Genomic DNA, 27223 nt, shown 5'->3' on the forward strand with positions numbered 1-27223 from the left:
TGTGTGACACAGAGTGTTGGACTTGATGGGCCGTTGGCCTGATCCAACATGGCTTCTCTTATGTTCTTATGTTCTTGGAGGATTAGCTACGTAAGAGGGGTGTAGCCTAATATGCAAAGGAGTTCCTGCTACAAAAAAAAAGCCCTGGAGACTGCAAAGGAAGACCGGGGTTGCTACGCAGGGGCAGGCAACAGCAAAGCACCTCTCCAGTGGATGCTTAAGATCATTGAACACCATCTTAAATCTGTATTGAAACGAGCACCAAATTATTTTTAAGCTGTTTAATGCTTTTAATGTAGATGTTTTGATTTTAAGCTATGTGTTGTGAGCCGCCCTGAGGCTGCTTTGGCGGTGAGGGCGGGATATAAATCCAATAACAAAGAAAGATAGATAGATAGATAGACGGACAGACAGACAGGCAGACAGACAGAGAAAGTGAGAGATGATAGATAGATATAGAGAAAGAGAGAGAGATGATAGATATAGAGAAAGAGAGAGAGTAGATAGATAGATAGATAGATAGATAGATAGATAGATAGATAGATAGATAGATAGATAGATAAAGAGAGATAGAGAGAGAGATGATAGATAGACAGAAAGAGAAAGAGAGATGATAGATGATAGATAGATAGATAGAGAGAGAGAGATGATAGATAGAGAGAGAGAGATGATAGACAGAGAAAGAGAGAGATGATAGAAGATGATAGAAAGATGATAGATGATAGATAGCTAGATGATATAGAGATACAGTGATATAGAGATACAGAGATAGAGATGATAGATAGAGAGATAGAGATGATAGATAGATAGATAGACAGACAGACAGACAGAAAGAGAGAGATGATAGATAAATGATACATAGATAGATAGAGATAGCCTTGAAAACCCCGTGTGGGGATTGCCATAAATCAGTTTTTACTCGACCCCAGGCAACACAGTTATCTTTTTATAAAAGCCTTCCTCCAAACCCGAGTCTCTTGTTTATTTTGAAGCAACCGAAACAGCAGGTTTTCTGTCTCCCACTCCGCAGATGCGGCACCACTGCGGTCGATCCGGTCTCCATGAACCGCCTCAGCTTTATGAGAAACCGATGCAGGTAAAGCCAGGAGGCCACGGAGGGAGCTGCCAGGGGGCAAGCGATAGGTTGCGCCAAGGCCCTTGTGAAAGGGTGGAAGGAAAGCAGCTTTAGATGCGTTCTCCAAGCTGCTGCCTGGCTCGGCTTGGCGAAGTGATTTAAAGAGACAAATGCCTTCTCCAAGCTGGCCGATGGGGCGGTGGGGGCTTTGAGAGCCACACCATAAGTGTGAAAGAGCCACATGTGGCTCTCGAGCCGCAGTTTGGCCACCCCTGCTGTAGAACGTTTTGCAGCCTGTTCTGGACTCAAAGAGCAGAGCAAAGCTTGAGCCCAGGGGCACCTTCCAGACCAGCCAAGGTTGATTGGGTAGAAGCTTTTGTGCGCAGCCACGCTTTGTCAGACATTTGAAGAATACCTGCAGTATTTGAAGAAGTGTGCATGTACGTGAAAGCCTGTGTCTTGAATAAAAACTTGGTTGGTTTGAAAGGCCCCGCCGGACTCTTAACGTTTGTCCTGCGAGTTTAAACTATGCTGTTTGAGCGGCTGATCTCAGGAAATTACTCTTCTTTGAACGCCCGAGGGAATCTCAGGATGCTGGGACTGCGGCAGGCCTGGGGGGAGGGGGCAGGGGTTGGAGTGTGCTTTGCCTCTCCTCATAACTTGCAGCAAGAGGAAAACGGAACAAGCAAATGCAAGCAGTTTTACTTGGATTTGCCTAGACGGCAGAAATGCAGAGTGTCTTGCTTGCAGAGGCCTCCCTTGAGAACCTGAGAAAAGCCAAGCAGTAGACAAGAGCACCTTTAAGACCAACTTAAGTTTTATTCAGAACGTAAGCTTTCGTACGCTCTTAAGCAGACTTCATCAGGCGAAATGGGAATGGCAAGCAGCGATTCTTAATGTCAGTGGGCCGCTTGGAATCATGGGAACGTTTTTGGCAGATTAAAAGAATCACAAATTGGGGTCTGTGTTTGTTAGCGTTACAACAAAGCAGGGCTGAAACAACACCGGAGAATGATAAAAAGCAGGCTGCTGCTGAGGGCGTGAAGTGCCATAAATCTAGGTAACATTCTGGCTTTGTTAGTTTAATTAGAGGGCATGGTTTCTCAAGAGGTTATAACATCCATGATAGTTTGCCATAAGAAAAAAAAGGAAGACATTAAAATACAGTGGAGGATTGGTTAGTATATGCAATAAGACAGACAGCCAATATCCCCCATTTGAGTATGTCAATACAACCCCCCCCCCCAATATTCTGATAAAAATTTCTAAAAGAGAAATACGTATTAGTTAGTCATTAGAAAAACAGGGTATAGTGAAAGGTGGGTTAGCATATGTAATGATGGATCAGACCCATAGTCCATCACCCTCTCCTGCACAGTGGCCAGCCGGTTCCCTTGGAGGGCCAACAACAGGGCAGAGAGGCCGAGGCCTTCCCCTGAGAAGAGCATCAGAAGAGCCCTGCTGGGTCAGACCAGGGAGGGTCCATCTAGTCCAGCCTCTTGTCTCACACAGGGGCCAGCCAGTTCCTCTGGAGGGCCAGCAACAGGGCAGAGAGGCCGAGGCCTTCCCCTGAGAAGAGCATCAGAAGAGCCCTGCTGGGTCAGACCAGGGAGGGTCCATCTAGTCCAGCCTCCTGCCTCACACAGTGGCCAACCAGTTCCTCTGGAGGGCCAACAACAGGGCAGGGAGGCCGAGGCCTTCCCCTGAGAAGAACATCAGAAGAGCCCTGCTGGGTCAGACCAGGGAGGGTCCATCTAGTCCAGCCTCCTGCCTCACACAGTGGCCAACCAGTTCCTCTGGAGGGCCAACAACAGGGCAGGGAGGCCGAGGCCTTCCCCTGAGAAGAACATCAGAAGAGCCCTGCTGGGTCAGACCAGGGAGGGTCCATCCAGTCCAGCCTCCTGCCTCACACAGTGGCCAACCAGTTCCTCTGGAGGGCCAACAACAGGGCAGGGAGGCCGAGGCCTTCCCCTGAGAAGAACATCAGAAGAGCCCTGCTGGGTCAGACCAGGGAGGGTCCATCTAGTCCAGCCTCCTGTCTCACACAGTGGCCAGCCAGTTCCTCTGCAGGGCCAACAACAGGGTAGAGAGGCCAAGGCCTTCCCCTTATGTTGCCTTCTGGCTCTGGGAATTTCAGAAGTTTAGTGTTTCTGAGTATGGAGGTTCCCTTCAGCCACCCTCCATGAATCTGCCCGATCCCTTTTTACAGCCGTCTGTGCCTGCGGTTGTCATCACTACACCTTCCCGTAGCCCTTCCCACCTTTTAGTCGCTCTCTTTGTCAAGCAGTGTGTCCTTTTGTCTGCCCTGGACATCCTGCCCGCCAGCTTCAGCAGATGTCCTCGAGTTCTCCCTTTCTAGGGCTGAGAAGGTTCCAATTCGATGTAGCTCTTTCTTCTCTCTCACCCAGGAATGGCTTAGGTGCTGCCAAGGATGGGGAGCTTCAGTTTGTGGTGGTCCACTGCACCGGCTATATAAAAGCCTGGCCCCCAGCAGGTAAGGGCTTTTTCTCAGGCATGTGTGGGGCACACCCCAAGGGGCTCCAGGTTCTGCTTCAGAGGGCAGCTTTGGAGAGCCAGTTTGGTGTAGTATGAAGTGGGCGGACTCTTATCTGGGAGAACCGGGTTTGATTCCCCACTCCTCCACTTGCACCTGCTGAGATGGTCTTGGGTCAGGCTTTGCTCTCTTATCTGGGAGAAATGGGTTTGATTCCCCACTCCTCCACTTGCAGCCGCTGGAATGGCCTTGGGTCAGCCAGAGCTCTCTTATCTGGGAGAACCGGGTTTGATTCCCCACTCCTCCACTTGAACCTGCTGGAATGGCCTTGGGTCAGCCATAGCTCTCTTATCTGGGAGAACCGGGTTTGATTCCGCACTCCTCCACTTGCAGCCGCTGGAATTGCCTTGGGTCAGCCAGAGCTCTCTTATCTGGGAGAACCGGGCTTGATTCCCCACTCCTCCACTTGCAGCCGCTGGAATGGCCTTGGGTCAGCCAGAGCTCTCCTATCTGGGAGAACCGGGTTTGATTCCCCACTCCTCCACTTGCACCTGCTGGAATGGCCTTGGGTCAGCCATAGCTCTCTTATCTGGGAGAACCTAGGACCTGCAAATAGCAGCAAGTTAGCATACAGGTAATAAAAGAGTTAACAAACAGATGTGAGAACTGAGTTTGAATCCAGTGGCAGACTTTAGTTTTGTTGTTTAGCAGCCACACAGCAAACGGATTTCTTTTTGTAATAAAGAATCTATTGTTTTTGAAAATCCTCCTTTTTCCAGTTCTATATAAAGCTAGTGCTTTAAAAAAAAATCCCTATAATATCTGGCAGGTTAGTTTGTTTCATTTTGATATGGTCAATCACCAGCACAAATCAGAAAAAATTAACCAAAGCTAAAAAGCAGAGCTTAAAATACTTACAAAATATTCAAGTACTGCAGAAGGTAACAGTAGGAAATAAGGTATATAAACTAGGAATTAAAATTTAGCTTCAGAACATAATATATCTTTGTGAACTTTACATGCAGTTGAAAAGAACCTTGCAGAAGGACCTGGAATCTGTGGGTTCTTCCTAGTGACCTCAAAATTAGAAAGACTGGAATAGCCCTGAAATCTACTTAGAGTCCAAATTGAGCAGGGTTTTTGACTGGCTGAGGAGGTTTTTGAGTGGTCAGATGAGAAGCTGCAGCCGCAGTGTTATGCAGCTTTCTCTCCCAGGAGCAGAAAACCCTTCAGAATTGCTGCCGGCCCAGGGAGATTGTGGAGCGTGTCGCTTTCCTCTGCCTTAGATGCCTCTCTTTTCCACCTCAGGGGTTTCGCTACCAGATGACGATCCAGATACCGGGCAAGGAAGCAAGTTTTGCCTTGTGGCCATCGGCCGGCTCCAGGTATGCTCTTTTGCCCAGGGCCTCTGGGTGCCCAGATGTCCCGGGGCCAGGCAGTCCGGAGCTGGCCATCCCTACACTATTCAAGCCCCTCTTTCAGCTGCTGATGGCTGATCCTGCTAGAAAATCTGCATTGGCCAAAGCGAGTGAAGGTTGGAATATGTTGGATAAACATTTGGAGCAGAGGTCCATGACTGGTTATTAGCCACAGGGTATAGATGGAATTCTCTGTCTGGAGAGTGGTGCCAGTGTTATGGGGCGCCATGGGGGTCTAGCGGGCGGCGATTTTTCTAGGGTGCTATGCGTGCTATGACCGGCCCTGCTTCTTTAATAAGAACATAAGAGAAGCCCTGTTGGATCAGGCCACTGGCCCATCGAGTCCAACACTCTGTGTCACATAAGAACATAAGAGAAGCCCTGTTGGATCAGGCCAATGGCCCATCCAGTCCAACACTCTGTGTCACATAAGAACATAAGAGAAGCCATGCTGGATCAGGCCAGTGGCCCCTCCAGTCCAACACTCTGTGTCACATAAGAACATAAGAGAAGCCATGCTGGATCAGGCCAGTGGCCCCTCCAGTCCAACACTCTATGTCACATAAGAACATAAGAGAAGCTCTGTTGGATCAGGCCAATGGCCCATCCAGTTCAACACTCTGTGTCACATAAGAACATAAGAGAAGCCATGCTGGATCAGGCCAGTGGCCCCTCCAGTCCAACACTCTGTGTCACATAAGAACATAAGAGAAGCTATGTTGGATCAGGCCAATGGCCCATCCATTCAAACATTCTGTGACACATAAGAACATAAGAGAAGCCCTGTTGGATCAGGCCAATGGCCCATCCAGTCCAACACTCTGTGTCACATAAGAACATAAGAGAAGCCATGTTGCATCAGGCCAATGGCCCGTCCAGTCCAACACTCTGTGTCACAGAAGAACATAAGAGAAGCCATGTTGCATCAGGCCAATGGCCCATCCAGTCCAACATTCTGTGTCACATAAGAACATAAGAGAAGCCATGTTGCATCAGGCCAATGGCCCATCCAGTCCAACACTCTGTGTCACATAAGAGAAGCCATGTTGGATCAGGGCAATGGCCCATCCAGTCCAACACTCTGTGTCACATAAGAGAAGCCCTGTTGGATCAGGCCAGTGGCCCGTCCAGTCCAACACTCTGTGTCACAGAAGAACATAAGAGAAGCCCTGTTGGATCAGGCCAGTGGCCCATCCATCCAACACTCTGTGTCACATAAGAACATAAGAGAAGCCATGTTGGATCAGGCCAATGGTCCATCCATCCAACACTCTGTGTCACATAAGAACATAAGAGAAGCCATGTTGGATCAGGCCAATGACCCATCCAGTCCAACACTCTGTGTCACATAAGAACATAAGAGAAGCCCTGTTGGATCAGGCCAGTGGCCCATCCAGTCCAACACTCTGTGTCACAGAAGAACATAAGAGAAGCCCTGTTGGATCAGGCCAGTGGCCCATCCATCCAACACTCTGTGTCACATAAGAACATAAGAGACGCCCTGTTGGATTAGGCCAATGACCCATCCAGTCCAACACTCTGTGTCACATAAGAACATAAGAGAAGCCCTGTTGGATCAGGCCAGTGGCCCATCCAGTCCAACACTCTGTGTCACATAAGAACATAAGAGAAGCCCTGTTGGATCAGGCCAGTGGCCCATCCATCCAACACTCTGTGTCACATAAGAACATAAGGGAAGCCCTGTTGGATCAGGCCAGTGGCCTATCCATCCAACACTCTGTGTCACATAAGAACATAAGAGAAGTCCTGTTGGATCAGGCCAGTGGCCCATCCATCCAACACTCTGTGTCACATAAGAACATAAGAGAAGCCGTGTTGGATCAGGCCAGTGGCCCATCCATCCAACACTCTGTGTCACAGAAGAACATAAGAGAAGCCCTCTTGGATCAGGCCAATGACCCATCCAGTCCAACATTCTGTGTCACATAAGAGAAGCCCTGTTGGATCAGGCCAGTGGCCCATCCAGTCCAACACTCTGTGTCACATAAGAACATAAGAGAAGCCCTGTTGGATCAGGCCAGTGGCCCATCCATCCAACACTCTGTGTCACATAAGAACATAAGAGAAGCCCTGTTGGATCAGGCCAATGGCCCATCCATCCAACACTCTGTTTCACAGAAGAACATAAGAGAAGCCCTGTTGGATCAGGCCAATGGCCCATCCATCCAACACTCTGTGTCACAGAAGAACATAAGAGAAGCCCTGTTGGATCAGGCCAGTGGCCCATCCATCCAACACTCTGTGTCACATAAGAACATAAGAGAAGCCATGTTGGATCAGGCCAATGGCCCATCCATCCAACACTCTGTGTCACATAAGAACATAAGAGAAGCCATGTTGGATCAGGCCAGTGGCCCATCCAGTCCAACACCCTGTGTCACACAGTGGCCAAAAATCTAGCTGCCATCAGGAGGTCCACCAGTTGGGCCAGGTCACTAGAAGCCCTCCCACTGTTTCCCCCCCCTTTCCCAAGCACCAAGAATACAGAGCATCACTGCCCCAGAACCTCCTGCCCATCAGCTTCCCTGGATGCCCTCGAACTCTGGTTTTCTGCAGGAGGGTGAAGCTCTCTGCCGCGTCCCTGATGCAAGTGCCCTTTCTCTGCCCGGCAGGTCACGAGCTCCCCCAGCTGCGCGGACATGAGCACCGTGTGCCAGCCGACCGAGTTCATCTCCCGGCACAACACCGACGGCATCTTCACCTTCGTTGACCATCGTTGTGTGGCCACAGTCGGCTACCAGCCCCAGGTGGGGGACCAAGAGGTCTCGCTCGTCAGAGAGGCCTTGGCGCTGCACGGTTCCTCTCTCCTCCGGGGTTTTGCTTCTGTGACAGGGAGGGGCGTGTTTCGGGCTTATAGTCTGAGACGGGGGGTGGCCAAACTGTCTTAATGTAAGAGCCACATAAAATAAATGTCAGATGTTTGAGAGCCGCAAGGCATGAACCTCAGCTTTTTGAGAGCTGGAAGGAAGGAAGGAAGACAGGCAACTAGATGGGGGAGGTGGAGGTGGGAAGAAAGCAATTTTAATTTCAAATGCATTTTACACCTGCCTTGGAGAAGTGATTTAAAGAAGGAATCACCTTCTCCAACAGGGCGGTGGAGGCTTCAAGAGCCACACAGTATGTGCGAAAGAAGAAGAAGAATTCCAGATTTATACCCCTCCCTTCTCTCTGAATCTCGGCGTCTCAGAGCGGCTTACAATCTCCTTTTCCTTCCTCCCCCCCAACAGACACCCTGTGAGGCAGGTGGGGCTGAGGGTGCTCTCCCAGAAGCTGCCCTTCCAAGAACAAAGGCTCAGAGCGGCCTACAATCTCCTTTCCCTTCCTCCCCCACGACAGGCAGGTGGGGCTGAGAGAGCTCTGACAGAAGCTGTGCTTTCAAGGACAACTCCTGCGAGAGCTACGGCTGACCCAAGGCCATTTCAGCAGCTGCAAGTGGAGGAGTGGGGAATCAAACCTGGTTCTCCCAGATAGGAGTCCGTGCAGTGAACCACTACACCAAACTGGCTCTCTAGCCACATGTGGCTCCCTAGCCACAGTTTGGCCACCCCCTGGATCTTTACTAATTCCACATGGATAAAACAGGAGTTAAGTGTGTCTTTAAGACCAACCAATTTTTATTGAGAACATCAGCTTTCATGTGCTCTTAAGCACACTTCATCAGATGAGGAATCCAGCACAGGGAGCAGAGCCATACGGAGCTGGTAGGCAGTGGCCCAGAATGCAACATGGTACAGATTTAAGAACCAATGACACTGCAGTAAAATTATTTGGTAGGCAGTTGTTTAGAATGTAAAATGGTACAATGACAGAACGGTAAAATTAACAAATGGAGCAAACCTTTGATCTGATAGCATGAGCATGCGAAAGCAGCAAAACAGTATGTCAAAATGTGAGATTGTCTGTCAATGACAATGGGAGATGGGTTCAATATATGTAATGGGATAAACAAGCAAAGTCGCTGTTTGAGTGTGTCAATACAGCTAAAAGATAAATATCAAAGATTTCAGGTTTTCACGGCTGGTAACATCATTCGGGTTTGTAGACTCTTTCGGGATCAAGTGCCGTGTTCTACTGGAGAAAGTTTTCCTTCCAGACGTTTCGTTCTCAAGTGCGGAGAACATCCTCAGTGGCGTTGCAGCCGGAGCTCCGGCTGCAACGCCACTGAGGATGTTCTCCACAGCTGAGAACGAAACGTCTGGAAGGAAAACTTTCTCCAGTAGAACACGGCACTTGATCCCGAAAGAGTCTACAAGCCCTAAAAAAGATAAATACATCCGATAGTGATGTTCTTCTCCACCTAATTTACTTCTTAACATGTAAGTATAATTCTAGTTTGCCATAGGAAAAAAGGAATACAATAAAATACAGCGAAAATGGGTAAAGCATAAGTAATGAGATATACGGCCGACATCCCTATTTGGAGTCACTGACCACAGCTGTGGCGAAAAACCAAGCTGTGGGTGAAAGAACAGAAATTGGGCTGTGTCTAGGGGACAGAGATCATGTTAGATCGGCCACATGTTGATTGGTTAATTAGCGGATCGAATTGGCATTATTTTGCACAGAAATAGTATAGTTCTTCTGAGGAAGAAATTGTCTTTCTCTGTTTTTAGGTGATAGAGGGGGCAGTCTCAGGAGAGGTTTTTCTCCAGTACAGGAGAGGAACCAGGAAGAATGCCTCTTCTTACCTTTTGGAAGATATCTGTTATCTGGGGGCACATTTTGATCGACAAAAGGGGTTTTAACAAATGCCCCAGAAGGCCAGAACCCATGGATTACATTATATCAAAAGAGTTTTCAACTAAACATTAGGAAGACCTCCTTGACAATGAGAGCGGTTCCTCAGTGGAACAGGCTTCCTCCTCAGGAGGTGGTGGGCTCTCCTTATTTGGAGGTTTTAAAACAGAGGCTAGATGGCCATCTGACAGCAATGAAGATCCTCTGAATTTAGGGGGAGGTGTTTGTGAGTTTCCTGCATTGTGCAGGGGGTTGGACTAGATGGCCCTGGAGGTCTCTTCCAATTCTATGATTCCATGACTGTTAAGAGCAATTCCTCAGTGGAACAGGTTTCCTCCTTGGGAGGTGGTGGGCTCTCCTTCCTTGGAGGTTTTTCAACAGAGGCTAGATGGCCATCTGACAGCAATGAAGATCCTATGAATTTAGGGGGAGGTATTTGTGAGTTTCCTGCATTGTGCAAGGGGTTGGACTAGATGACCCTGGAGGTCCCTTCCAACTCTAGGATTCTATGACTGTTAGAGCGGTTCCTCAGTGGAACAGGCTTCCTGCTCAGGAGGTGGTGGGCTCTCCTTATTTGGAGGTTTTAAAACAGAAGCTAGATGGCCACCTGACAGCAATGCTGATTTCGGTGAACTTTGGCGGGTTGTGAGAGGGAGGGCAAGAAGCGGGTAAGCTGTTTTGCCATTTCGGGGTCAGGAGGGCCAGTTTGGTGTAGCGGTTAAGTGCATGGACTCTTGTATTGGAGAACCGGGTTTGATTCCCCACTCCTCCCCTTGCAGCTGCTGGAATGACCTTTGATCAGTCATAGCTCTTGCACAGCTGTCCTTGAAGGCTGATTTAGATGGAGCCCTGCTCAGACCTGCACCCAGCGACTTGTGGGTCTCAGAGCTTTGGGGCGGGTCAGACAACTTGTTCGATCACATTAACCCAGATGCCGTCTTTGTTGCCTCTTTCATGCCAGGAACTCCTAGGGAAGGACATCGTTGAGTTCTGCCACCCCGAAGACCAGCAGCTCTTGCGGGACAGCTTCCAGCAGGTAACCGGTTTCGGAACCATCCGCCCGTCATCCTCTTTGGTTCAGGATGATGACGTTCAGATCTGAAGCAAGAGTTTTGGTGTCTTTCAGCCGGGGGGGGGGGCAGGAGCACAACGCTGCATTCCACTCTCATAATCATTACCCTCCAAAGTCACATAGGGAAAGGGGAGATTTCCCAACACCCACACGTATGGGGAGGAGCTGCGGCTCAGCGGCAAAGTCTCTGCTTGGCATGCAGAAGGTTCCCGGTACAATCCCTGGCATCTCCAGTTAAAGGGAGGTGATGATGGGAAAGACCTCAGCCTGAGATCCTGGAGAGCCATGGAGAGGGGCCATAGCTCAGTGGAAGAGCCTCTGCTTGACATGCAGAAGGTCCCAGGTTCAATCCCTGGCATCTCCAGTTAAAAAGGACCAGCAGGAGGTGATGGGAAAGACCTCAGCCTGAGACCCTGGAGAGCCATGGAGAAGGGCCATAGCTCAGTGGCAGAGCCTCTGCTTGACATGCAGAAGGTCCAGGTTCAATCCCTGACATCTCCAGTTAAAAGGACCAGGCAGGAGGTGATGGGAAAGACCTCAGCCTGAGACCCTGGAGAGCCATGGAGAGGGGCCATAGCTCAGTGGAAGAGCCTCTGCTTGGCATGCAGAAGGTCCCAGGTTCAATCCCCAGCATCTCCAGTTAAAAGGACCAGGCAGGAGGTGATGGGAAAGACCTCAGCCTGAGACCCTGGAGAGCCATGGAGAAGGGCCATAGCTCAGTGGCAGAGCCTCTGCTTGACATGCAGAAGGTCCCAGGTTCAATCCCTGACATCTCCAGTTAAAAGGACCAGGCAGGAGGTGATGGGAAAGACCTCAGCCTGAGACCCTGGAGAGCCATGGAGAGGGGCCATAGCTCAGTGGAAGAGCCTCTGCTTGACATGCAGAAGGTCCCAGGTTCAATCCCCAGCATCTCCAGTTAAAAAGGACCAGGCAGGATGTGATGGGAAAGACCTCAGCCTGAGACGCTGGAGAGCCATGGAGAAGGGCCATAGCTCAGTGGAAGAGCCTCTGCTTGACATGCAGAAGGTCCCAGGTTCAATCCCTGACATCTCCAGTTAAAAGGAGCAGGCAGGAGGTGATGGGAAAGACCTCAGCCTGAGACTCTGGAGAGCCATGGAGAGGGGCCATAGCTCAGGTTCAATCCCCGGCATCTCCAGTTAAAAGGACCAGGCAGGAGGTGATGGGAAAGACCTCAGCCTGGAGAGATGCTGCTGGTGTGAGTAGACGACACTTTCTTTGGGGGAACAAAGGTCTGATTCCGCAGAAGGCAGCTTCGTGTCTTTGCACTCAACTACAAAATCCAGCGATGGCTGCCTTCGAGGCTGCAGGACAGAAGGAGATTTGTGAGGGCTTAGAAAGGCGCAGGGGCGTACGGCGGGGCTCCCTGGGTCGTCCTCTTTCCCTCTTGCTGCAGCTGACGGCCTTACCGTTTTTCCAGGTGGTGAAGTTAAAAGGCCAGGTTCTGTCTGTCATGTTCCGTTTCCGGTCCAAGAACCGAGAATGGCTCTGGATGAGAACCAGTTCCTTTACCTTCCAGAACCCGTACTCGGATGAGATTGAGTACATCATCTGTACCAACACCAACGTGAAGTACGTACGCAGAAGCTCCTCCCTTTCTCTCTGAAGGAGTCATGGGGAGGTCAGGGGTCGTTTCAGTAGTCTTGGCGTCTCCCCCACTCCCTCAGGTTTAAGCAGACGAAGATGGGGAGGGGTTTGGAGACCAAGTCCTATGAGGAAAGGTTGAAGGAGCTGGGGATGTTTAGCCTGGAGAGGAGGCGGCTGAGAGGTGATAGGATCACCATCTTCAAGTACTTGAAGGGCTGTCCTAGAGAGGATGGTGTGGAAAAAAGGACCAGGCAGGAGGTGATGGGAAAGACCTCAGCCTGAGACCCTGGAGAGCTATGGAGAGGGGCAATAGCTCAGTGGCAGAGCCTCTGCTCAGCATGCAGAATGTCCCAGGTTCAGTCCCCGGCATCTTTAGTTAAAAAGGAGCAGGCAGGAGGTGATGGGAAAGACCTCAGCCTGAGACCCTGGAGAGCCGCTGCCTGAGTAGGCGGTATTGATCTTGATGGACCAAAAGTCCAATTCAATATGAGGCAGCTTTCTGTGTTCACATGATGAGCTGGGGGAGGCTGCCTGGGTGGGCAGGGAGGTGTGAGTGGGGGTGGGGAGAGGGGGACTCCCAGACACCCCTCCCCTCTGCTCAGGGTTTCCCAGAATCCAGAACCAGCTTCAGCGCTGGGCAGGAGTAAGATCATATATATTCCTCTCCTCCAAACATGCACACATCCATCCCATTTCCATATCCCAAGGTGGTTGTGGGGAAAGCGTGGTGATCATAACTGGGTCTTCCGTGGGTCTTTCTGTGGTTCTGCAGCACCAGAGAGCTTTTGTTCAGAGACACCTTCTCGTTCCGTTGGGCAGGCAGCTCGATGCCAAAAAGATTAATCTTGGCTGGTGTTATAACCAGAAGCTTCAGAGTTGTGCCTCAGTTTTCTGCAGGGGAAGCGTTTCCAAAGTGCACTGTGGGTGGGCGAGCTGGCATAAGAACATAAAAGAGAAGCCCTGTTGGATCAGGCCAGCGATACATCCATTTCAACACTCTTGTGTCATACAGTGGCCAAAACCTGGTGCCATCGGAAGGTCTACCAGCAGGTCCAGAACTCCAGAAGCCCTTCCACTGTGGCCCCTTAGGCACCAAGAATACAGAGCATCATTTGCCTCAGACGTAAGAGAAGCCCTGTTGGATCAGGCCAATGGCCCCTCCAGTCCAGTGCTCTGTGTCACACAGTGGCCAAAAAAACCAGGTGCCATCAGGAGGTCCATGAGTGAGGCCAGGACACTAGAAGCCCTCCCACTGTGCCCCCCTCCAAGCACCAAGAATACAGAGCATCACTGCCCCAGACATAAGAGAAGCCTTGTTGGATCAGGCTAGTGGTCCATCCAGTCCAACACTTTGTGGCCAAAACCCAGGGGCCATCAGGAGATCCATCAGTGGGGCCAGAACTCCAGAAGTTTTCGCACTCTTGCTCCTCAAGCACCAAGAAGACAAAACATCACTGTCCCAGGCAGTGTTCTATCCATACCTTCTGGCAATACTTCCTCTAAGCTGTGGAGTCTTGTGAGCAAATATTCTACTTTGTGAGCTACTGGCTTTAAAGTTGTGAGCTACCGCATAGATTAGTGTGCCCTGGTGCCATTTTTCCTGAGCTAAGACAAAAATGTGTGAGCCGGAGGCTAAAAACCTGTGAGCTAGCTCACCCTAACTCAGCTTAGAGGGAACATTATGGCTAATAACTAGTCATGGACAGCTCCATCTGTTTATCCAATCTCCTCTTGAAGCTGTAGAACAAAGCAGGAGTCAAGTTTCACCTTTAGGACCAACCCATTTTATTTAGAACGTAAGCTTTCGTGTGCTCTTAAGCACACTTCATCGGACAAGGAATCCAGCACAGTGAGCAAAGCCATATAGAACTGAGCGGAGCCATACAGAGCTGGTAGGCAGTGGCCCAGAATGCCACATGGTACAGATTTAAGAACCAATGGCAGTGAAGTGAAATTATCTGGTAGGCAGTGGTTTCGAATGTAAAAGGGTACAATGCCAGAATAGTAAAATTAAATGGAGCAAAGCTTTGATCTGAGTAGCATGAGCACGCGAAAGCAGCAAAACAGCAGTATGTCAAAATGTGAGCTTGTCTGTCAATGGCAATGGGAGATGGGTTCAATATATGTAATGGGATAAGCAACCAAAGTCCCTGTTTGAGTGTGTCAATACAGCTAAAAGAGAAATACATCGGATAGTGATGTTCTCCTCCACCTAATTTACTTTTTAACATGTAAACACAATTCTAGTTTGCCAAAGGAAAAAGGAATACAATAAAATATAGTGAAAATGGGTAAAGCATATGTAATGAGATATACAGCCAATATCCCTATTTTGAGTATGTCAGTACAACTAATTATACTGATACACAATTCTGAAAGAGAAACACATTGGAATGCTGTGGATGGGTTTAGCATGCTCATGCGACTCAGATCAAAGGTTTGCTCAATTTGTTTATTTTGCTATTCTGTCATTGTACCCTTTTACATTCTAAACCGCTGCCTACCAGCTAATTTTGCTGCACTGTCGTTGGTTCTTAAATCTGTACCATGTTGCATTCTGGGCCACTGCCTACCAGCTCTGTACGGCTCTGCTCAGCTCTGTATGGCTTTGCTCCCTGTGCCGGATTCCTCGTCTGAGGAAGTGTGCTTAAGAGCACACGAAAGCTTGCGTTCTAAATAAAAATGGGTTGGTCTTCAAGGTGCAACATGCTTTGTTCAACTGCTTCAGACCAACACGGCTGCCTGCTTGGATCTATCCTCTTGAAGCTGTCTGGTTATAGCTGCTATTACTTCCTGCAGCAGGGAATTCCAGCTTTTTGTTGTTGTTCATTTGCACAGTCAAGTCCGACCCTTTGCGACCCCCTGGACAAAGTCACGCCAGGCCCTCCTATCTTCCACCGTCCTCTGAGGTCTCCTCAAATTCGTGTTTGTTACATCTGTAACGCTGTCCTGCCATCTCCTCTTTTGCTGTCCCCTTCTTCTTTTGCCTTCCGTCTTTCCCAGCATCAGGATTTTCTCCAGGGAGTGCTCCCTTCTCATTTGGTGGCCAGAGTATCTGAGCTTCAGCTTCAGCATCTGACCTTCCAGGGAACAGTCTGGGTTGATTTCCCTTAGGACTGATTGATTGGATCTTCTTGCAGTCCAAGGGACTCTCAAGAGTCTTCTCCAGGGAGTGCTCCCTTCTCATTTAGTGGCCAGAGTATCTGAGCTTCAGCTTCAGCATCTGACCTTCCAGGGAACAGTCTGGGATGATTTCCCTTAGGACTGATTGGTTGGATCTTCTTGTAGTCCAAGGGACTCTCAAGAGTCTTCTCCAGGGAGTGCTCCCTTCCCATTGGGTGGCCAAAGGATTTGAGCTTCAGCTTCAGCATCTGTCCTTCCAGGGAACAGTCTGGGTTGATTTCCCTTAGGACTGACTGATTGGATCTTCTTGCAGTCCAAGCGACTCTCTAGAGTCTTCTCCAGCACCACAGCTCAAAAGCATCTATTCTTCTGCGCTCGGCCTTCCTTATGGTCCAGCTCTCACAGCCATACATGACTACTGGGAATACCATCGCTTTGACTATACGGACTTTTGTTGGCAGGGTGATGTCTCTGCTTTTTGTTGTACTGCCCAGGTTCGCCATAGCTGTCCTCCCAAGGAGCAAACCTCTTTTAATTTCATGGCCACAGTCACCATCTGCAGAGATCTTGGATCCCAGAAATGTGAAGTCTGTCATGACTTCCAGTTATTCCAGTTTAAAATCTCAGTATAGAGCTTAGGGAGCAGTTCATGGAAAGAGCTGAAAAGAGGACTTCTTCTCTCTTTCCCTAACTCAAGGGCACCAAATGAAGCTGGTGGGTAGTAGGTTCAGGAAAACAAAAGGAAATACTATCTTACATGGTGAGTGGCTCAAATATGGAATTTGCTGCCAGAGGATGTAGCGATGACCACAAGATCAAACAGCTTTAAAGGGGGACAAGATAGATGAATAGAAGAGAGGACTATAAGTGGCTTCTAGCCATGGTGACTGAGCGGAACTTACAGGCTCAGAGGCAGCGAGCCTCTGAATCCCAAAGCCAGGAGGCAACATCAGGGGAAGGCCTCAGCTTCTCTGCCCTTTTGATGGCCCTCCAGAGGAACTGGCTGGCCCCTGTGTGAGACAGGAGGCTGGACTAGATGGACCCTCCCTGGTCTGACCCAGCAGGGCTCTTCTGATGTTCTTCCCAGGGGAAGGCCTCAGCTTCTCTGCCCTGTTGCTGGCCCTCCAGAGGAACTGGCTGGCCACTGTGTGAGACAGGAGGCGGGACTAGATGGACCCTCCCTGCTCTGACCCAGCAGGACTCTTCTGATGCTCTTCTCAGGGGAAGGCCTCGGCCTCTCTGCCCTGTTGTTGGCCCTCCAGAGGAACTGGTTGGCCACTGTGTGAAACAGGAGGCTGGACTAGATGGACCCTCCCTGGTCTGACCCAGCAGGGCTCTTCTGAGGTTCTTCTCAGGGGAAGGCCTCGGCCTCTCTGCCCTGTTGTTGGCCCTCCAGAGGAACTGGTTGCCCACTGTGTGAGACAGGAGGCTGGACTAGATGGACCCTCCCTGGTCTGACCCAGCAGGGCTCTTCTGATGCTCTTCTCAGGGGAAGGCCTCGGCCTCTCTGCCCTGTTGTTGGCCCTCCAGAGGAACTGGTTGGCCACTGTGTGAGACAGGAGGCTGGACTAGATGGAACCTTCCTGGTCTGACCCAGCAGGGCTCTTCTGATGCTCTTCTCAGGGGAAGACCTCGGCCTCTCTGCCCTGTTTCTGGCCCCTGTGTGAAACAGGAGGCTGGACTAGATGGACCCTCCCTGGTCTGACCCAGCAGGGCTCTTCTGTGGTTCTTCTCAGGGGAAAGCCTCGGCCTCTCTGCCCTGTTGTTGGCCCTTCAGAGGAACTGGTTGGCCACTGTGTGAGACAGGAGGCTGGACTAGATGGACCCTCCCTGGTCTGACCCAGCAGGGCTCTTCTGAGGTTCTTCTCAGGGGAAGGCCTCGGCCTCTCTGCCCTGTTGTTGGCCCTTCAGAGGAACTGGTTGGCCACTGTGTGAGACAGGAGGCTGGACTAGATGGACCCTCCCTGGTCTGACCCAGCAGGGCTCTTCTGAGGTTCTTCTCAGGGGAAAGCCTCGGCCTCTCTGCCCTGTTGTTGGCCCTTCAGAGGAACTGGTTGGCCACTGTGTGAGACAGGAGGCTGGACTAGATGGACCCTCCCTGGTCTGACCCAGCAGGGCTCTTCTGAGGTTCTTCTCAGGGGAAAGCCTTGGCCTCTCTGCCCTGTTGTTGGCCCTCCAGAGGAACCGGCTGGCCCCTGTGTGAGACAGGAGGCTGGACTAGATGGACCCTCCCTGGTCTGACCCAGCAGGGCTCTTCTGAGGTTCTTCTCAGGGGAAAGCCTCGGCCTCTCTGCCCTGTTGTTGGCCCTCCAGAGGAACCGGCTGGCCACTGTGTGAGACAGGAGGCTGGAATAGATGGACCCTCCCTGGTCTGACCCAGCAGGGCTCTTCTGAGGTTCTTCTCAGGGGAAGGCCTCGGCCTCTCTGCCCTGTTGTTGGCCCTCCAGAGGAACCGGCTGGCCACTGTGTGAGACAGGAGGCTGGACTAGATGGACCCTCCCTGGTCTGACCCAGCAGGGCTCTTCTGATGTTCTTCCCAGGGGAAGGCCTCAGCTTCTCTGCCCTGTTGCTGGCCCTCCAGAGGAACTGGCTGGCCACTGTGTGAGACAGGAGGCGGGACTAGATGGACCCTCCCTGCTCTGACCCAGCAGGACTCTTCTGATGCTCTTCTCAGGGGAAGGCCTCGGCCTCTCTGCCCTGTTGTTGGCCCTCCAGAGGAACTGGTTGGCCACTGTGTGAAACAGGAGGCTGGACTAGATGGACCCTCCCTGGTCTGACCCAGCAGGGCTCTTCTGAGGTTCTTCTCAGGGGAAGGCCTCGGCCTCTCTGCCCTGTTGTTGGCCCTCCAGAGGAACTGGTTGCCCACTGTGTGAGACAGGAGGCTGGACTAGATGGACCCTCCCTGGTCTGACCCAGCAGGGCTCTTCTGATGCTCTTCTCAGGGGAAGGCCTCGGCCTCTCTGCCCTGTTGTTGGCCCTCCAGAGGAACTGGTTGGCCACTGTGTGAGACAGGAGGCTGGACTAGATGGAACCTTCCTGGTCTGACCCAGCAGGGCTCTTCTGATGCTCTTCTCAGGGGAAGACCTCGGCCTCTCTGCCCTGTTTCTGGCCCCTGTGTGAGACAGGAGGCTGGACTAGATGGACCCTCCCTGGTCTGACCCAGCAGGGCTCTTCTGTGGTTCTTCTCAGGGGAAAGCCTCGGCCTCTCTGCCCTGTTGTTGGCCCTTCAGAGGAACTGGTTGGCCACTGTGTGAGACAGGAGGCTGGACTAGATGGACCCTCCCTGGTCTGACCCAGCAGGGCTCTTCTGAGGTTCTTCTCAGGGGAAGGCCTCGGCCTCTCTGCCCTGTTGTTGGCCCTTCAGAGGAACTGGTTGGCCACTGTGTGAGACAGGAGGCTGGACTAGATGGACCCTCCCTGGTCTGACCCAGCAGGGCTCTTCTGAGGTTCTTCTCAGGGGAAAGCCTCGGCCTCTCTGCCCTGTTGTTGGCCCTTCAGAGGAACTGGTTGGCCACTGTGTGAGACAGGAGGCTGGACTAGATGGACCCTCCCTGGTCTGACCCAGCAGGGCTCTTCTGAGGTTCTTCTCAGGGGAAAGCCTTGGCCTCTCTGCCCTGTTGTTGGCCCTCCAGAGGAACCGGCTGGCCCCTGTGTGAGACAGGAGGCTGGACTAGATGGACCCTCCCTGGTCTGACCCAGCAGGGCTCTTCTGAGGTTCTTCTCAGGGGAAAGCCTCGGCCTCTCTGCCCTGTTGTTGGCCCTCCAGAGGAACCGGCTGGCCACTGTGTGAGACAGGAGGCTGGAATAGATGGACCCTCCCTGGTCTGACCCAGCAGGGCTCTTCTGAGGTTCTTCTCAGGGGAAGGCCTCGGCCTCTCTGCCCTGTTGTTGGACCTCCAGAGGAACTGGGTGGCCCCTGTGTGAGACAGGAGGCTGGACTAGATGGACCCTCACTGGTCTGACCCAGCAGGGCTCTTCTGATGTTCTTCTCAGGGGAAGGCCTCGGCCTCTCTGCCCTGTTGTTGGACCTCCAGAGGAACTGGGTGGCCCCTGTGTGAGACAGGAGGCTGGACTAGATGGACCCTCCCTGGTCTGACCCAGCAGGGCTCTTCTGAGGTTCTTCTCAGGGGAAAGCCTCGGCCTCTCTGCCCTGTTGTTGGCCCTCCAGAGGAACCCGCTGGCCACTGTGTGAGACAGGAGGCTGGATTAGGTGGACCCTCCCTGGTCTGACCCAGCAGGGCTCTTTTGAGGTTCTTCTCAGGGGAGGGCCTCGGCCTCTCTGCTCTGTTGTTGGCCCTCCAGAGGAACTGGTTGGCCACTGTGTGAGACAGGAGGCTGGACTAGACGGACCCTTCCTGGTCTGACCCAGCAGGGCTCTTCTGATGTTCTTCTCAGGGGAAGGCCTCGGCCTCTCTGCCCTGTTGTTGGCCCTCCAGAGGAACTGGCTGGCCACTGTGTGAGACAGGAGGCTGGACTAGACGGACCCTTCCTGGTCTGACCCAGCAGGGCTCTTCTGGTGTTCTTCTCAGGGGAAGGCCTCGGCCTCTCTGCCCTGTTGTTGACCCTCCAGAGGAACTGGCTGGCCACTGTGTGAGGCAGGAGGCAGGACTAGATGGACTATTGTTCTGAACCTGCAGGGCTATTATGCTCTTGTGGACAGGAAAAATGAGTCCTCACCTCACCTCTCCCCCTTCCCCTTGATGCTCCAGGAACTCCACCCAGGAGACCCGGCCCGCCTTGTCCAACCCAATGCAGAGGCCGCAGTTGGGCCAGAACGTCAGCCTGCCGTTGGAGATGGGCTCAGCACCGCTGGCGGGGAGGTAAGTACCTACCCCAAAGCTCTTTTCAGGCATCTTCTTGTGAGTCGGGTTGCCAATCCCCAGTTGGCGGTCCCCGGTTTTTCTTTTCCCATTTGGACATTAGGCACTCCGCTCGCTGCTTTAATGCTGCACGTTAAGCGGTAATAATATTGTGTACAATGGGTCCCCAACCCCCGGACTGGGGACCATTACCGGGCCACGACCTGTTTCCTAAGGGCCGCGCAGCCTTGCCACTCCTCCGCCCCCCGTTCTCACCATTTTAGTGCCAGGAAAGAGGCCATGAAGCACCTCCCAGGCTAACCCCTTCCCCAGCCAATTAGGCGGGGAAAATGCGGCAGCAGCGGTGAAAGTACAGCGCGGAGCTCCGCTTTTTCAGCAGGTTGCTTGCCGCTGCTGCCGCGTTTTCCCCTCCGATCACCTGATCAGCTGCGGGGGGGGGGGACGGTCAGCCTGGGTGGTGTTTCACTGCCCCTTCCCCAGCCTTAAAATTGTGAAAACGGGGGGCGGTGAGGAGGAAACAGGGAGGAGGTGCCGCGGGGGGGGGGGAGGCCAAATTGGGTGCCCCCACACTGCCGGTCCCTGCGTCTGGTCGCTGGGGCCAAAAAGGTTGGGGGCCACTTAGAGATGTAAAATTTCCAGAAATTTTGAAGCTCAGAAAAACCCCTGGTTTTTTTTCCGGTCTTTTTCGGAAACCCCCCCCGGAAATGTTTGGAAAAATTGGGGGGAAAAATTGCTACGTTAGTACTTCTTTTTTCTTTTCCAAATTAAAAGTAATTCTGTTACTTTTTAAGAACATAAAATATGACTATGGACAATTTTACCAGGCATGAAATTATCACGACTAACATATTAAAAATATAGTGTATCCAAACCATTATTACCAACAGAATTTACTTTTTAAATAATATTTATTTGTAATTTCTACAAACGGAGCAACAATCTTCTGAACTGTGTTCTAGTTTATGTGGAACAGACAAAAAAAAACCTCCACAAAACAATTTTTAAAAATCCAGAAGTCACCATTATTCATATTTCCTCTCCGCAGTATTAAATAAAAATAAAAAAACTCATTCTCATAAAAAGAACTGAAGAGGGGGGGAGTGCATAGAAGGGAGTGCGGGACTAAGTTTCAGTGAATGGGCATGACCTAGGACTTGGTTGTCCTCAGCGCACAGAAATTAGAATAATCTGATACCATACATATTTTTTTAGAAATGATTTGGAAAATATTTGAACACCTCGTCTTAAAATATTTTATTCATCATGTTAAAATAAAATGTTCCTTCATCTATTTATTTTATTTTATTTTATTTTCTTCAATTTTTCCAATTTTTCGGAAAACAAAAAACAAGGCTTTTTCCAATTTTTTCTGGATTTTTTTCCCGGGCCTTCACATCTGTACCCAGAACGTCCCTTCCAATTCGGTGATTCTTTGATCCAACAAGTAGGCAGCCATGTTCATCTGAAGTAGTAGAACAAAATAGGAGCTGATTGCACCTTAGAATCATAGAATCCTAGAGTTGGAAGGGACCTCCAGGGTCATCTAGTCCAACCCCCTGCACAATGCAGGAAACTCACAAACACCTCCCCCTAAATTCACAAGATCTTCATTGCTGTCAGATGGCCATCTAGCCTCTGTTGAAAAGCCTCCAAGGAAGGAGAGCCCACCACCTCCTGGGGAAGCCTGTTCCACTGAGGAATCGCTATTAACAGTCATAGAATCTAGAGTTGGAAGGGACCTCCAGGGTCATCTAGTCTAACCCCCTGCACAAGGCAGGAAACTCACAAACACCTCCCCCTAAATTCACAGGATCCTCATTGCTGTCAGATGGCCATCTAGCCTCTGTTGAAAAACCTCCAAGGAAGGAGAGCCCACCACCTCCCAAGGAGGAAGCCTGTTCCACTGAGGAACCGCTCTTAACAGTCATAGAATCCTAGAGTTGGAAGGGACCTCCAGGGTCATCTAGTCCAACCCCCTGCACAATGCAGGAAACTCACAAAGACCTTCCCCTAAATTCACAGGATCTTCATCGCTGTCAGATGGCCATCTAGCCTCTGTTGAAAACTTCTGTTTAAAAACCTCCAAGGAGGTTTAAGACTAACTTAGTTTTATTCAGAACGTTCGCTTTCTTAAAATATTTTATTCATCACATTAAAATAAAACATTGCATAAGCAATTTATTTTCTTTTTTCCAATTTTTCCGGAAAAAAACAAGGCTTCAGGGAAAATACAATGTTTTCCCCCGAATCTTTCTGGGTTTTTTTCCCGGCCCTTCACATGTCTATGTTAATAAGGTTCTGCTATCATTAATGAAAATTGTTCTTTATTTATATTCTTCTTGTGTGCTGTTAGAGGCCCCGTGGCGCAGAGTGGTAAAGCAACAGTACTGCAGTACTGTGATCTGAACTCTCTGCTCACGACCTGAGTTCGATCCCTGGTGGAAGCTGGGTTTTCAGGTAGCCAGCTCAAGGTTGACTCAGCCTTCCATCCTTCCGAGGTCGGTCAAACGAGTCCCCAGCTTGCTGGGGGGAAAGTGTCGAGGACTGGGGACGGCAATGGCAAACCACCCCGTAAAAAGCCTGCTGTGAAAACGTTGTGAAAGCAACGTCACCCCAAAGTCAGAAACGACTGGTGCTTGCACAAGGGACCTTTTCTTTCCTGTGTGCTATTATAGTAGTGTGTTGGGTAATTTTTAACCCCAGTTGGGGGCAGAGGATCCCCTGGTTTGGAGGCCCTCCCCTCGCTTCAGGGTTAGCAAAAAGGAATTGGGGAATGTCTGCTGGGCATTCCATTATACCCTATGGAGACCGGTTCCCCATAGGGTATAATGGAGAATTGATCTGTGGGGCTTGATGGAGGGGCTGTTTTTTGAGGTAGAGGCACTAGATTTTCAGCTTAGCATCTGGTGCCTCTCCTCAAACGCTCCCCTCAGTTTCAAAAAGATTGGACCAGGGGATCAAGTCCTGTGAGTCCAAAAAGAAGGTGCCCTCATCCTCCGTTATTTCCAGTGAAGAGAAGGCATTTAAAAGGAGCATGGTCCCTTTAAATGTGATGTCCAGAACTCCCTTCAGAGTTGAATCGTGCTTGTCACACCCTTGCTCCTGGCTCCGCCCCCAAAGTCTCCTGGCTCTGCCCCCAAAGTTCCCAGATATTTCCTGAGTCAGACTTGGCAACCCCAGTTGGAGTGCAGAGGTCAGCTGGAAGATGCAGGTCCATTCTGGTGTCTCTTATGTTCTTATGTGACACAGAGTGTTGGACTGGAGGGGCCACTGGCCTGATCCAACATGGCTTCTCTTATGTTCTTATGTGACACAGAGTGTTGGACTGGAGGGGCCACTGGCCTGATCCAACAGGGCATCTCTTATGTTCTTATGTGCCACAGTGTGTTGGACTGGAGGGGCCACTGGCCTGATCCAACATGGCTTCTCTTATGTTCTTATGTGACACAGAGTGTTGGACTGGAGGGGCCACTGGCCTGATCCAACAGGGCTTCTCTTATGTTCTTATGTGACACAGAGTGTTGGACTGGATGGGCCATTGGCCTGATCCAACAGGGCTTCTCTTATGTTCTTATGTTAAGCTCTGCTCACGACCTGAGTCTGATCCCAGCGGAAGCTGGGTTCAGGTCGCAGGCTCGAGGTTGACTCAGCCTTCCATCCTTCCGAGGTCGGTCAAATGAGGACCCAGCTTGCTGGGGGGAAAGCGTAGATGACTGGGGAAGGCAAGGGCAAACCACCCCGTAAAAAGTCTGCCGTGAAAACGTGAGAGCAACGTCACCCCAGAGTCGAAAACGACTGGTGCTTGCTTAGAGGACATTTCCTTTCCTTTCCTTCCACTCCACATCCAGGGGAGGAACTGTGGCTTAGTGGTAGAGCATCTGCTTGGTAAGCAGAAGGTCCCAGGTTCAATCCCCAGCATCTCCAACAAAAAAGGGTCCAGGCAAATAGGTATGAAAAACCTCAGCTTGATACCCTGGAGAGCCACTGCCAGTTAGGGGAGGGACGGTGGCTCAGTGGTAGAGCATCTGCTTGGTAAGCAGAAGGTCCCAGGTTCAATCCCCGTCATCTCCAACTCAAAAGGGTCCAGGCAAGTAGGCGTGAAAAACCTCACCTTGAGACCCTGGAGAGCCGCTGCCAGTCTGAGAAGACAATACTGACTTTGATGGACCCGGGGGGGGGTCTGATTCAGTATAAGGCAGCTTCTTATGTTCATATGTTCATTTACAAAGTAATACAATAATTAAACAGTCTTCACCAAATCACCTTCAATTTCCAATAGGTTTAAAGATGCAATACAATAATGCAGTTGAAAAACGGCAGCTGAATGCTGATGGATAGAAGTAGGTAGAGGCGTTCCATAAATATTAAAAAACAAAAAACCATCAAATGCTGGGAGATTTTGGCACTTCAAGTCTACTAAACCCATGAACATGACAAGACGGTCCCCTGAAGGAGGATAGCACTTCAGAAACGAAATTGGACCAGTTCTTTTTATTGTGGAACTTAATTAGAAAATCATTGCGATTTGTGTACAGTCGCTATGCTGTGCACCGGATGGTTTTTCAACTGCATTATTGTACTGCATCTTTAAACCCATTGGAAATTGAAGGTGATTTGGTGAAGACTGTTTAATAATATTGTTTTACTTTGTAAATGGGGTGAATTTGCTATTTTCCCAGGTACCCCACCTCCATGGTCCCAATAGTTGCTGATGTCCCTCTGGGCATAGAGCAGGGGGTCACTTAGGGAATAGAGGGGGGGAAGGAAAGGTTCCCGGTGCAAACACCAGTCGTTTCCGACTCTGGGGTGACATTGCTTTCACAACATTTTTACGGCAGACTTTTTACAGGGTGGTTTGCCATGGCCTTCCCCCTTCATCTACGCTTTCCCCACAGCAAGCTGTGGACTCATTTGACCGACCTCGGAAGGATGGAAGGCTGAGTCAACCTGGAGCCGGCTACCTGAAGCAGCTTCTGAGGCATTGTGGGGCAGCCAGCTTCTGCTGGGATCGAACTCAGGTCGTGAGTAGCGGGCTCCGACTGCAGTACTGCAGCTTTACCACTCTGCGCCCCGGGGATCTAATGATATTAGAGGAAAGGAAAGGTCCCCTGGGCAAACACCAGTCGTTTCCCACTCTGGGGTGACGTTGCTTTCACGACGTTTTCACGGCAGACTTTTTACGGGGTGGTTTGCCCTTGCCTTCCCCAGTCCTCTACACTTTCCTCCCAGCAAGCTGGGTTCTCCTTTGACCGACCTCAGAAGGATGGAAGGCTGAGTCAACCTCGAGCCGGCTACCTGAAAACCCAGCTTCTGCCAGGGATCGAACTCAGGTCGTGAGCAGAGCTTAGCACTGCAGGACTGCAGTTTTGCCACTCTGTGTCATAGGGCTCTAGCAGAGGGGGGAAATGTCAAGACGTGGAACTTCAAACGGAGACGGATCATAATGTTGCAAAATTAATCCATTTATTTGAGAACAAACAGTCTAGGAGAGCAGTGAGTTGAGTTTGATAACGGGCAGGGCTAAGCCTTGCCTTTTTGTACATTTCAAAGAGGGGAAACAATATAGCATTCTCACACCCTTGGAGACGGTCAGCGCTTCCCATAGCTTCTTATCTCTCTCCCAGGAAGCTACCCACTGGTTACCTTGAATATGCTAACTTCAAAGGCCCAGATGGCTTTTAGGCCTAGTGTGAATTTCTTCCCCTTGTGGTTAGGGATTGCCTTGGGGAAAAATGCACGTTGCTGTTCTCACGATTAGTAGAAGCAAGGAACACAGCATAGCAGCAGAATACAATATGGGGTTAGTCATGTCAAGTAGCTACCCTCTACCAGTTACATTACTATAGCTAAGTTACACGTCTGACAGAAATAGGTGCAAATTTTCTGCCCTGTGCAGGGAATCGGACTAGGCGACCCTTGTGGTCCCTTCCAGCTCCGTGTTTCTCTAGTCCCCTCGTGGCCCTGTGACTCAGCAGCAGGTGCTGATCTCTGCATGACGGTTTGTGTTTTCTAGGCAGCCGCCCACTCAGCCAGCAGAGCTCGACGTGGTCCAGGGAAGGGAGAGCTTAGCCAGCTATGAACACACGCAGGTAAGGTGGCAAAGGGGCGGGGGAGGCGCTGGGTCAACATCCATGGAGTCCAGCATCCTGCTTCCCACAAAGACCTCCAGATGGTCCCTCCCGCTCCCCGAAGCTCCCAGGCAAAGCACTGAAATGGCATCATCCCCCCTTCTGCTCTGGGCCCAGTATCAGTTCTGTCTTGGAGAAGGGAGGTTCCATTTCCTGAGTCTGTGGTATCTAGTAGACAGCTGAGGATACGTGAGTGACTAAGTTAAGAACATGAGAATGTCAGAGCAGCCCTGCTGGAACACACCAGTGATCCGACTACTCCAGCCTCCTGTCTCACACAGGGGCCAGCCAGTTCCTCTGGAGGGCCAACAACAGGGCAGAGAGGCCGAGGCCTTCCCCTGAGAAAAGCCCTGCTGGGTCAGATCAGGGAGGGTCCATCTAGTCCAGCCTTCTGTCTCACACAGGGGCCAGCCAGTTCCTCTGGAGGGCCAGCAAGAGGGCAGAGAGGCTGAGGCCTTCCCCTGATGTTGCCTCCTGGCCTCTCTGCTCACTTCTTCAGATATATAAATTGAACCCCAGTTGCAATCCAAAGAATGTAAGATGAATAAATTTTTATGTATAAGTCTGAGAGCCAGTTTGGTGTAGTGGTTAAGTGTGCGGACTCTTACCTGGGAGAACCGGGTTCAATTCCCCACTCTTCCACTTGCAGCTGCTGGAATGGCCTTGGGTCAGCCATAGCTCTCACAGGAGTTGTCCTTGAAAGGGCAGCTGCTGTGAGAGCCCTCTCAGC

The 27223-nt window shown here is 50.8% G+C and overlaps 1 protein-coding gene and 1 non-coding gene across 2 annotated transcripts in view; both read left to right on the plus strand.

Annotated features, from left to right (window-relative positions):
- The window catches only part of ARNT (aryl hydrocarbon receptor nuclear translocator), a 108504-nt gene that overhangs the window by 62914 nt on the left and 18367 nt on the right, over positions 1-27223 (plus strand). Inside the window, exons 9-16 of the mRNA XM_060256460.1 lie at positions 1031-1096; positions 3484-3569; positions 4878-4954; positions 7621-7755; positions 10707-10781; positions 12256-12407; positions 20255-20365; positions 26379-26454. Of these exons, the coding sequence (XP_060112443.1) occupies positions 1031-1096; positions 3484-3569; positions 4878-4954; positions 7621-7755; positions 10707-10781; positions 12256-12407; positions 20255-20365; positions 26379-26454 (778 nt within the window). The remainder of the gene's footprint in view (positions 1-1030; positions 1097-3483; positions 3570-4877; positions 4955-7620; positions 7756-10706; positions 10782-12255; positions 12408-20254; positions 20366-26378; positions 26455-27223) is intronic.
- Positions 11110-11181, plus strand: TRNAV-GAC (transfer RNA valine (anticodon GAC)). The gene has a single exon. It is a non-coding gene; the product is annotated as a tRNA-Val (tRNA).

The sequence above is a fragment of the Heteronotia binoei genome, chromosome 1, assembly GCF_032191835.1.
Source record: "Heteronotia binoei isolate CCM8104 ecotype False Entrance Well chromosome 1, APGP_CSIRO_Hbin_v1, whole genome shotgun sequence".
NCBI lineage: Eukaryota > Metazoa > Chordata > Lepidosauria > Squamata > Gekkonidae > Heteronotia > Heteronotia binoei.